At 34.8% G+C, this 12,787-nt stretch overlaps 1 protein-coding gene across 1 annotated transcript in view; it reads left to right on the top strand.

Moving 5' to 3' along the window:
• Window positions 1-12,441, top strand: part of LOC103801103 (protein broad-minded-like) — a 15,087-nt gene extending 2,646 nt beyond the window's left edge. Inside the window, exons 2-7 of the mRNA XM_009073508.1 lie at window positions 6,024-6,093; window positions 6,899-7,014; window positions 7,982-8,136; window positions 9,506-9,646; window positions 11,470-11,658; window positions 12,325-12,441. Coding sequence (XP_009071756.1) covers window positions 6,026-6,093; window positions 6,899-7,014; window positions 7,982-8,136; window positions 9,506-9,646; window positions 11,470-11,658; window positions 12,325-12,441 — 786 coding nt within the window. The 5' untranslated portion in view covers window positions 6,024-6,025. The remainder of the gene's footprint in view (window positions 1-6,023; window positions 6,094-6,898; window positions 7,015-7,981; window positions 8,137-9,505; window positions 9,647-11,469; window positions 11,659-12,324) is intronic.
• Window positions 12,442-12,787: the final 346 nt, after the last annotated feature.

Genomic DNA, 12,787 nt, shown 5'->3' on the forward strand with positions numbered 1-12,787 from the left:
AACCCAAGTCTGTATTATGCTTCCTGTGTTTGTACAGAAGGGACAAACAAAACACTCAAATATTTTACAATTTTTGCTTAAAATTAGGTTACTCACTGATTTAATATTGATTGATCAGATTTCTATACATTTCCCATGGTTTTCTGGTACTGTTTATGAAGTGTTGCAATTTCTTCAAGGAGAATTATTGAATGCCATGTTATTTCATGGTATCTTATTCATATACTCATGTGTAAGAGCTGTCTAAGCTAAATCCTAAACCTGCTGTTACAGTAGAGACATTTTCCTGTGTTAGATAAGGCTAATGAGTTTTTAGAAGGTAAACTATAGTCCAGATTCATCTTTCTAGCTTCATATCTAAGTAAGCCACATATTTGCTTGGCAATTGCATGTGTCCACCGTTCTCTTAAATTTGGGTCTGAGGAGCTGAAAAACAGTTTCTAATAGTTGTTTTATTTTAATGAAGAGAAGTCACATATTTCATGAAACTGGATTCAGTACAGTGCATAGATATTCAGTGTTTATCATGTTTCTTGAAATGAGAAATTGATTATCTGAAAAAAATGACAGCTTTCTCAACCTGTAGCTACTTGTAATTAGAATAGCAGTCATCCATCTGCTGTGGAACCCCTCAGGATTTCAACCTATTATAAAATTTGCAAATATGGAAAAATCAAATTAGTTTGGGTTGTTATCGTTTTCAGGATAAGAGAGAAAGAAATATCTGATAAACCCCTCTGCAGTTGCAATGTTTAACTATAAACAGTAACACAAATCTTACTTGAAGTTTACTTTCTGCTAGCAGCAATGATACTGCTGTGATGTGGATTCAGATGACTAAATCTGTGTTATATGTTGATGATCTTTGTCTGTCCCCTTTCCCAAAATTAATACTTTCTAGTTTGCTTTCATTTTTCTTTCTTCTTAACAAAACCTAAAACACTGAAAATCAAATCATTGATTCTAGCTGTAATAGGCAATAGACTTGCAAGAAACTGAAATCTGCTACAGTAATAAAATACTATGCATTATGTGTTAGGCATATGAAGTTCCTAAAATAGCTTCTTGCTCTTCCTGTTAGCTAATTCCAGTTTAATGCAGAAATGCTTTGTGGAATGGCTTAGTTTTCTCAAGGATTCAACAAACCCATTTAATAGAGAAATTCCACGTGCAGAGTCATCTAATAAGTTGGTGTCTGCGCTTCTTAATTGATCTACACCATGTGTTGCAGACTCCCCAAACTCCAAACGGGGAATACTGTAATCTTTCATGATCAACAGGGTTTTTTTGATAGCTCTGCTTTTGTAGATGGCCTTGAAGTCTACTCCTCTATTTCTGTTGGACTTTGTCTCTGAAACAGCTCTGCCATGTACTGCCAGAGGTCCAGAACCTCAGGGATTTCAGGCCTTGGCCATAAAACTCAAATGTCACAGTTTGTTCCTTTTTCAAAATCTCATAGGAACTTTCTAGATTTAATGAGCTCTTAATTGTCAAAGAGTCAGGTGGGTTGGGTAAGAAACTGAGAAATTTTAAAAACACCAGTGGGAAGTATCAGTATAGAGCTGATCAGGAGTAACAAATAAGAAATATAGGATTGCAGTCCCCAACTGGTCTGAAAGGGAAGGAGAAGGAAGGGCATTCTTCCTGCATCATCTCATGAATGCACTTCTTTAAAGGTTGTCTGCTTTAAAGATGCTATTAGCAGACTGCATTTTACCCATTGCCAGTTTAACTGGACTGAAAATGTGGTTCATTCTTAATGAGTTTGTTGCCAGAAATAGCTGGAGTATTTGTGATGACCTATACATAAAGAAGTTCTAGAGATTAATATTCTGATCTTGTGTTGTTATTACAAGTGTACTGATGACATAACAGGTACTTTCAGTAGTCAAGGTGAAACTGCACATGAGATTACCTAGCTCTGAGAAGCCAGCAACATTCTTCAGCAATTACCCTTGGATCTTGTTTACATTGTCTCCATTCTCAGTTCAAATCCAGCAATAATATTACCTTTCTTTGAAATTAGATTTTTTGTAGTCAATTCTAACAATGACTATGAGATTCAAACTCTCAGAACTGCTCTAGGTAAGTAGCCTGGTGGAGATGACACAATCAAAAGATGGTAGCAAAATGACAGAATAGGATATAGAACAAAACTCATGACTTTTTTGTCTGCCCCAAGTCCAGATAATGTTTTAAAATAGAAAACTTTCATAGGAATGTCAGAATGAGAGAGGATGGGTACAGGTGAAACATATACTGACTGGGCATCTGCCCATGGACACTGTCAATGTTTAGGTACCTGTCAAAAAGTGAAAATACTACTCCTTTGTTGACAAAAGAAAAATAAAACTTGTAAGTTGCACAATTTCAGTTTGTGTGGAGCAAGGCAAGGACTAGGGCTCCGATACCAGACATACTTACATTTTAAGATTTTGGAAGCATGTGCAGGAATTATGCAGGTGGCTCTGACCTTCGTGGGATTTTCAGCTATTTGCACAATTGTTACTTGCATGGTTCCTGTGAATCAAAAGTCTTTTCCATCCATACAAAAGAAAACTAATCTTTCTTGCCATCACTGAAGTTGAAATTTAACAGTCCTTAACATTTTTCAAGGATTATTTATATAGACATAAAAACATTTGGCCTGGGCATCAGAAAGTGAAAAAGCTAAATCAATATTGTGAGTGACAGCTTCAGTAATCTTCTTCACTTAACACAAAAGGGAAACCAGTGGTTTCTTTGGGATAACAGCACTTTAAACAGGGAAATAAATTAATTATTTTTGAATGACCATACAAGTTTTATGAAATATGCTGTAGTGCTCTTTCAGCTTGGCATCCTGGCATTTCAGTATGAATGTGATGTAACCCGTTTCCTGAAACAGATAAAAGTTTCGTTATAGTAAGAGGGGAAAACGAGTAAGAAAGTAATCTTTTATAGGGTTGTAAAGTTGATGGAAGTCTAGTCTGATCAGAAAGATTACTACGAGACTGCATGTGCCAGTTGACTTACTCCGAAGTGTTTGTAGCTATAGATTGAGTTAATAACAACATGTAGTTGCCTTTGGAAATAATGTCTTATGGATGTCTGATATTGTGCTCCTGAATGCTACAAAACATTTTGAAAAGTACTGCCCATTGAGGTGCTTTCTATTAGAACAGCTTTTAAAAATTGTAAATCAGCTCTTAGAGAATTCTAGTACCCTTCAAGCAGCTAGTTAAATTTTTGGCTTAGTTTCTCTTTTACAGAAATTTGTATTTTTAAAGAAAGAGGTATAAAATACCTGTTCAGTACAGAATTTTTTTGTTTTATTAGATAAATAAAAAGGAGGTGTGTTGTTCATTCCATTTAATAATAGCCAGAGTGCTGTATCATGTTATTAATTCACAGTTCAGAGAGATGTTCTGGCCTTTGAGAATAAATGGCATTCTTATTTAGAAAACTGATTTGTCCATACCTTTTGTTATGAAACCCTGTGTGTTTCAAGACAGTTGTATCAGATGTATTGAATAATACACTGTCTAGACTAACTATCTCTAGTTTTTGTAGAAAATTAAAATTAATATATTAAATCAAAGGTATGGGCATTGCTGCCATAGTACATTCACAATGTATTCCTGCAAGCTTACTAGTTAACTTTTTATCCATGAATTCCAATCTGCAGTATTTGAACTTTCCACTTATTGTTAATAATATTTTTCTAAGTTTAGTGGAGCATTTAAGGCTTCTAGGTCCAGGTTTTAATCAGTGGAAAGTGGTCCTTTGTGTATTCTAAATGACTTCACAGTGTTCTAAAGCCTGGTCTTCCCATTCTGTTCGTTGGTAAACAAAACAGAAAATAAGAACTTTTGACCTAGGACAAAGAATCACAGTTTACGTGTTCCTGTTGTGAGTTGTGGATTAGCAGAGTATGGAACTATGATAATAATAAATACACTTGTGTATGATAGCAAGAGCTTTTGCTTTGATGTGGTACTGTGTAGTAGAGAACTATTATTCATTCCAAACTCTGTGTTAATTTTATCTCCTTTCAGAATTTGGGGGAAGATAGGAAAAGGAAAAATGATAGGGAGAAAACCCTTTATAGCAACTAAGAAATTACTACAACAGAGAAGAAAAGGCAGTGAGAATCAATGAAGTCAGTTGCATGCTTTTAATGTTAATGAGAAATAAGCATGCAGTACTTGGTGTAAATTGTTACAGAATGAAAACTGGGCTGAGACTGTGGGTTGTGAATTTGTTGTTACACCCTTGCTGGACCAGCTTCTGCATTGCCACCTGCAAGAGGATCTACCTCAAAATGGAGGCAAAGCTGCGCTGTGGCTTCGAGGTTGTTGCACTGGTTGCCACTTTCCTGCCATTAAACCATGGGGGTGTTAGGACTGAACTAGCCACTAGTCATAGGCAACCCATTCAAATTCCCCCTGGTTTCAAGGGTGTAAGTGTGCCTCTCGCCTTCACAGTTGTACACAGGAACCTGAAAATTAATTGACTTAGCATGGTAATTGCTGCCTGAGTAAACAGGTAGTTTGGAACAGGAGATGTGAAAAGATATGAAGTGTTTCAGTTATCTCTGTCACGTTGTAACTGAAATGCCCTGTGATTTTGTATGTATTTTTCCAGATAACGTGTTGCTGGTGTGCTGTGAAAAAGATATTTTAACATTTGTTCTGTGGATTATAAAAGCCTCTCTGATGTGGGTTTGCTATTTCAATCCCATCAGATTATTGGCTAAACTCATTTTACTCAGAGACCAGTTGATTTTTCGTATGTATAAATGTATTTGTCAAAAGTACAAGGTTAATTCCTCATGACCCTAACACTTAAATTACTGTCCTCTGTGAAAGTTACAGTACACAGTGGTTTTCTTACTTTCCTCTGCTGAATTTTATTGCTTCATTGTTGAGTGTAATTATGCTGTATTGTTTTTTTTTATGAAAATTTCAACCTGCCTCATCTCATCTGAGCAGAGTGCTGCTTAGTTTTTTTTTTCCTTCAGGCATTTCCTCCCTTAACCTATAACTGTTTCATCTTTAATATCAGACCCTGTTTGCTTAACAGGAACATCGAGTGTTTACCTGAATGAGTAGGGAATCCTTCAGCTTGATTTTTCTATATCTTTGAGGATATAGAAGAATACACGTTATGTTACTGTGTGATCTGTTAACATTACATTAATATATTTTAACTTCTGCTGCTCTATCTATTACTTAGATTTGTAACAAATATTGTCAGTTATTAGGGTTTTGTAGTTGTTTCCTTTGTTGCTGGTTTTTAAGTAGCACTTTGAAAGAAGTATATTAAAAGTTCAAGCCCTCAGCTTTGTAACTCATAATATTGTTGGACTGTAATTTTGTCTGAGGTATAGTTATCTTAGATGATATATGTACATGATAGAAAAAATGCCCATTTTTAATTGAATTTAGAGTTTAACATTTTTAGAAAATACTACAACAGAGTTTGTGTTAATTCATGATTTATTCATTTTTCTAACTTGGATTTTTAATTTAAACAAATGCAGAAAACAGTATATGTTACTGTGTGAAAGAAACAATGCATAGAAATAGAGGAGTTTATGAATCCATCAGTTAGAAAGTTGTCTGTGATTCATATCAAAATAGAATTTTTGTTAATAAAGTTGGATTTACAGCTAGGAGGCTTTGAGGGTACTGGAATGGAAGAAAGTAGATCAGAATGTGCTGCCTTTCTGATTTCTTGGCCAAGGTAAAACTCTACTAAGAAATGGGACTGAGAAAAATGTTACTTGCTTACATCATATTGTAAAGCTAATTATAATCTTAATAACAGTGAAGATTTCCTTATAAAGAGGGTGATTTTAGTTTTTAAGAAAGTGTATGAAGAATGCAGGTTCTTGCCAAACACTACTAAACTAATTTCAAATAAGAAGCAGTTCTGCAGAGTTGGTATTTGTACATAAAAGAAGCTTTACATTAGTATTCAGTTAAAATCATATTTCTCATAGTACTTGGTTTATTTTATTTTACTTTACTTTGTTTTAGCCATGGATGCAGATGTGAAGAAAGAAAGCCTTTCATCTTTGCAGCAGCTTGGTGTTGAAATGACAGTCAGGTACATGGTAGTAAAATATTTCTCCAGGGTATTTCTAGGATTTGTTTGATTTTCATGGAGTGACTTTAATGATACTTAATCCATCAACTCATTGCTTTATGCCATTTAAATCTAAGATAAACTTTAAGAAAATGAATTCTAACTAGAAATGGAGAAAGGTATTAGTACATAATTAAATTATCTTTACAGATTATATATGTTATTATCCTTAATTTTTGTAAAGACTAATAGTAACTTGCTAGTAAGATCTACCATAAAATTACATTATCCTGAATTGTGTGTCTTTTTTTCCCTTGCATTACCTCTCTAAATGGTTCTGTTTAGCTAAGCTTAGTTATATGCCATTTAAACATTTTATTTGGCTAGTAATTTGCAGAGCTGTGATGCAGGTAAAAGCTAAGATGTCTGTACTTACACAGATTGTTATCTTTAGCATTAATATTTGAATTCTAATTATAGTAATTACTCACACAATATAATTGCATGAAATTCTAAATAGCGTATGTGAAGAAACTGAGTCCATGTGTTAAGAGTACTTGCTCCTACCCACCACAGTCTCTAAAACTGAAATAAAAGGAGTTTAGGTGAGGGATTGTAACACTGAGTAGCAAGTGTTTGATATGTATCCCTCCTACATAGAGCATCATAGGTATGATTTAATCAGTTATGTGTATATCTACATCATGTTAGTGATGAACACTATCACAGCTTAACATTTACAGTTTTATTAAATATGAGTTCTTGCTTTTTAGGGATTAAAAAAAGTAATCTTTAAACAGTCTTGGTTTTTAACTTCTTGTGCTAGATATGGAAAATATTTAAACTTGCTAAAAGAAGATGCTGAAAATGGGCTGTCTTTCGTGTTAATGAATTGTGAGAAATTTCTGAAACAACAGCAAAGAACTGTAGGCTCTTCACTTTGTATCCTTTCTTTTTGGTATGATGTTGCCTAAAAATTCCAGTGGAATTTGAAATCCTGGTTTCGGTGTTTGATATTGCTGGAGGTGTGTAATATTTGTGTGAAGAAAAAATTTTAAAAAGCAACACTTTTACTTCGAAATTTTGTTAAGTTAAAATGCACACCTAATGCATTCAGAAAATGTTCACCTGTTTGTTCCTATACTCTTTTAGAAGTGTCTTGTTCATTTTTGTCATCAGCTGCTTTGGAGTGGGATCACATCTTTCTGTATGCTGTAAAAAATCTGCAGCAATGCACCTTTGAACATTAATGAGTGTTTGTGGTACTCCCACAATACCAATGCTGTTAGTGGTATTGCACATGTAATGATAAGTGGGTATAACCTGATCAACAGGAAAGTTTTGATTTCTGACTCTTCTAGATCTACTGTGGAACTTTTAAAAAAACCCAAACAAACAGATACACCTTTCCAATGAGCTTTGCTATATTCTTCATGTATTAGACTTACATATCACTATTAAATTATACTTCAGGTGCATTAGTCAGAATATGGTTCATCTCTTAAAGCTTTCCTTTTACTCTGAAACAACAACTTTTCCATAATTTTAACAACTCCTGTTTTCCTCCTCCACAGTTCTTTGTTGTAGCACACTTGCTTTGGTGCATGGGTTTTTTGCATTTTCTTGGGTTTTGTTTTCTTTTATTGATTCAGCTTGACTACTTATGGACTGGGGAAAAAAAAGGTAGTGTATAGGGAAAACAGCTTAAATTATTTCTCCTGACTCAGTTTGAGAGAGTATTTTGCCTAAAGAGGCTGCCTTCTCTGCAGCTATATTCCCCTTGTCCAACTCTAACAAACCAGCTCCTGCCTCTGTGTGCACAGACATGGATGGGGAGGAGGAGGGCTGTTGTTCCTTCAGGGCAGTGAGGAGGAGCTCTCTGCCTGAGTTCCTTAACCTTCTCATTCAGGCTGCTTGCAGGAGCACTATGCTGGCTACGACTGGTTTGCATCTTCCATCTTCCTCATAATGTCAGGGGACAGGGAGAAGACTCTGATGTTTCTTCAGCGGTTTTCATGTCTTCTTGTTTCAGCATTTCTCTGGCTACCAAGGCTACATTTGTCCGTAAGAATTTAAAACTTGTTTCTTTCTGAAAGGCAACTTTGAAAGTTTATAAAGGAGACTTTATTAATTTCCTTAGTTTTGAGGGGGTTTTAATACATTAAATTTCCATTAAAGCCCCTTAACCAAATACATGACTCTGAAAAAATTCTCTCAGAACAATATAGATTTGACATGTGCTCAAATTGTTGTTTAAAAGAAGTGAAATAACAGGTGGACTGATAGTAAAGACACTTATTCAATTTTAAAGGTGTCAGTAAAACAACTCTGTTAACAAAGTTTGTTAAATTCTGTGTGAAGGCTGCAATAATGTTGAATGACCTTTTTTTAACAGTGTGCAAGTCCATGCTTTTGATTATTTTTTTAGTAAAAGTATCAGTTTTGAAATTTACTTAATACATTAGAATGTATTTAGTAATTTTAAAAAATGATTACTGCACAAATACTAGGATTGATAACTTTATCAGTGTTTTGGATCAAGCTTGTAGTATAAGAAACATTTCTGTGTTTCCAACTATTTGTAATAAAACTCTTACAGTTTGACTTTGTCCATTATCATGTTGCCTTGAATGTTTTGAGCATAAGCTCTAAACAAATGGTAGTCTCCAGTAGGGAAGTCTGGGGTATAAGACACATGGATTAGATTCAGTAGCTCTTTGCATGCAGACTTCTTTATTAAGATCAATTGCTCTGTCTTCTCACTAGAATGATAACCGTATCGGTCCACTCACAGCACTGAGTCCAGCCCTCAGGTTGTTCCAGCATAATGAAATTTGTGCTGAAATTTGCTCCATTCTGTGAATACAATTGTGCTGAAAACCACTAGTGCCAAAGATTTATTACCAAGAAACTGGGCACTGAAATCCAGAGCCTTCCATAGTGATAAAACCTCTGCTTCTTTTGCTGCACAAAATAGAATTTTACTCATACCCTTCACACATACTACAAAGAAATGTGCACACACAAAACAACTTAAAATACCATAGAAGTTCCATCCCAGCAGTAAATGGGGGGAAAAAATGTCCAGCAGAAATCGTTTTGGTTTTTTTCTTTTCTGCTCCTTTGTTTGAAATATAACAACAGTTTCTCTATCCCTGCTTTGGCAATTAAAGTAAGAAAGAACTAGACTGCTAATGCAGAGGAATAACCAGGATATATTTAATAACACTCTAGGTTAACTACATGTTTTTCCTGATGCTAAAACCATTTCTTTTGTTTATTCTGTTTCCTGTCTCTAAAATAATTGTAATGGCTTATCTTACATGTAAAAGTGTGTATTTTGATCTATCGTTCTCAAACAAATAACACATTTTTGTAGTCTGTAACCCTAATCCTCAATTTTGTTGTCGATGATGATGTTGTTGTTAATCAGATGCACCTGCCTGTTACAACAGTGGAGTCTGGCATCCATCCAGTCTATTTCTGCAGTGCTCACCATATTGAAATGCTGCTGAAAGCTGAGTTGCCACTTGTGTGTTCAGCCTTCCACATGTCTGGTTTCACTCCATCCCAGGTAACTGGTTAAAGCGTATTAAAGTATCATCAACCTTTGGATTTAAATCCACAAAATCCAGAACACTGAGGAACTATTCTTTTTTTCTATGCAACACTTACATGGTGGTTATGAAACTGAGGGTAAGAGATTGTACTGAACACAGAGTGACTTAGAGCATCTGAATACAGAAAGCAGCTGACTGATAGAAAATGACAGTGTACTGGAGCTGGTCACCTTGTATTATTGCATGCTTACGCAGAAAACTTGATAAGAGTAATATATACCAAAACCTCAGATTTAGCATTAAAACTAAATAGAATATCTTATTCCCTGGAAAAATTCTCTAAGTTTGAGAGGAAAGAAAGGAGTAATTTGGAATAGGTATATAACAGGAAGCAGTTTGAGTGATCTTAAAACAAAACTGATCTTATGTGAGCTACCTTGACTGTCACAATCAGGTAACACGCTATTCTTTTCTATTAAAGTGAGGTTACTGAAGAAGAAATGTTATCTATAGTGCTAGCTTTCATTTTGCCTACTTACAATTCTTTGGTAGTATGGAATGTTGTGTATGAGGCATTACTTATAAAGACTACAGTCATGATAAAGCATAAAGAGTTTCATGTAATAATGAGTTAGATTGCTAATGCAAAGGGCATCTCAGCACAGTAGAGAAAGCTTATTGCCGTGCCAAGGCAAGAAAAATATTTTTCATCTTATGCCTTCAAAATTCCTTTTGTGGAAGATTTGCAGCTGAAGAGATTTCTTAATGGGGGCAGATGCCATTGTGGTAGAGACATTGCTAAAAATAGTCAGCTTGGGGTTTGGTCTTTGAGGAGAGAAGATTGGCAGATGAGGAAATATATATCAGCATAGGAATGAGATGCTTATAATAAGGTTCCTGTTTCAGGTTGGGAAAACACATGGTAACAGTCACTCCTTCTTCAGCTATTCATGTGCAAGTTATACTATATGCTTTTTTAAATTGTGTGCACTCAATTAATAATAGATTACTTACTGTTCTTAACTGCCAATAAGGGTTTTTAAATTTATTTAACATGTTACTGAAATGCCACTGGTGGTTGCCACTGTATCTGCTCTGTGATTTTGCAGTTCTACTGCAGCATTAAAAACAACCTCTGAACTGTAGAAACAGTTCTGATGTATGTAAGTGATTGTGTGCATCAGTAAATACCTCAAAACAAATTTAATGCCAGAGTATGGCTGTTGTCATCTAATTAAAATCTTGGTACTTCTCCTGCTACATTTTTTGAAACACTTTAAGGACTGATTATCAGAAGATTTGTGGTCTGCAGCTAAAGGAAATGTGCAGTACACTGTAATTTAGAGCAGAAAAAAGGAGTCACTCAGTGTGTTCCATACCCACTTCATTAAATATGTCTTAGGGAAGGGCCTAACATTCATTTATAAGGCAAATAATTGCTTTAATTTAAAGGAAAAATCACATTAAACACACCTTCATCACTGTCATTACTCTTCAGGCCACATTTAAAATAAAATCAAGAAAAAAGTAGCCTTTGATTTCATTGGACTTTGACTTCTGTGTCTCAGCCTGAGAAGTTGCTGGGGTATACTCATATATCCATGAGATGCATGAATACAGGGTGTTGTGTTTAGCAGAACACTTTGGAAGTCCATTCAGAGGCTGTGCTTTAAAAAAAGGTGATTCTTGGCTTCTTTTATACTTCATCCCTTTTATTTTCAGAGCTATGGTAATGTTATAGGAAAAAGGTTCTGTAGTATAGAAAAGAGATAAAACTGATCAATTATGACTGAATGTCTACAATGATTTAATGATGTATAATTTACTTCTCATCTAGATTTGTCTGCAATGGATAACTCAGTGTTTCTGGAATTACATGGACTGGAGTGAGATCTGTCACTACATTGCTATATGTATTTTCCTTGGTCCTGATTATCAAATATATATGTGTATTTCTGTGTTCAGACACCTACAGCAAGACATCCTGAAGCACACTGAAGCCCAGGATCTTCAGGTTTTTCTTAAAGTAAGGATTTCTTTTTTACTTTTTCAATTGCTGAGGAGAAGCAAAGCTCTCAATAATACAGATATTGTTGAAAATATATACATTACCTAATAATATACGTAATCTGAAAATATATACATTACTTAATCTGAAACTTCAGAGTGATTTTAAGTGAGTGAAATAGTATTTTATTTAATTCATTCCCTGGCAGGAAATATTTGTTCTGGTTTTGTTTAAGCACTTCATAAAGATCTTCCTTTATCATTGATTTTAAAAATATGGATCTACCATTTTCTTGAGAATCTGGTTGGTTATAAAAAAGCCACACTATCATCAAATGTAGCATGCTGTGTGCCATCTTTTAAAACTGTATTTTAGTTGCTGCCTTTCCATACTCAAAGCTTACATTTTCCTTAAAAATCTTCAATGGCAAGTTCTCCAAAAATGAGGTAAACAATATCCACCTGAAAAAAACCTATTTGTTACCAAGACTGTAATTAGAAAGAACTGTCTGGAAGCAGATATTGCCAAATCTGTATTTCTAAATGAAATATAATAAAATGTATTTTAAACACCAGGCTGCAACAAGCAGAACAAAATGAGCTATCTTTAGAAGCTTGGAATTCATTAAATTTAAGTTATGCATCTTTTTTTCCTGGCTTATGTTTTCTGTGTGTATTTGTGCAGGAAGAAGCTCTCCATGGATTTCGAGTGAGTGATTATTTAGAGTACATGGAAAGCTTGGAGGCAATCTACAGACCTATGCTGCTGAAGGACATGAGGACCATAAGAGCACATAGATGAATCAAACAAGCACTTTATTTTCCACTTTTGATTACATCCTTTAAAAGGATGCTAATTGATTGATTTATCAGTCTCACCTAAAATCAGCCAGTCTGTTTAAATGTACATACTGTAAAATAATTAAGAGGAGGTTTCAGAGTATTGTTTCTAAAAAGGACATAACCTAAGTTTGCCGCTCACATTTTCCAGGACAAGCCCTATGTGCAACCTCATTTTCAGTTAGCAGAAGACAACTTCAGAACTCACCTGTAGGATGATAAAGTGTCTTCCTTATAAAGCCTTGAACCTGTTTCCAACACATTGCATCATTGTCATCATCTTGTAGCAGTCCTAAAACCTTCATATT

The sequence above is a fragment of the Acanthisitta chloris genome, unplaced genomic scaffold (assembly GCF_000695815.1).
Source record: "Acanthisitta chloris isolate BGI_N310 unplaced genomic scaffold, ASM69581v1 scaffold13414, whole genome shotgun sequence".
Taxonomy (NCBI): Eukaryota; Metazoa; Chordata; class Aves; order Passeriformes; family Acanthisittidae; genus Acanthisitta; species Acanthisitta chloris.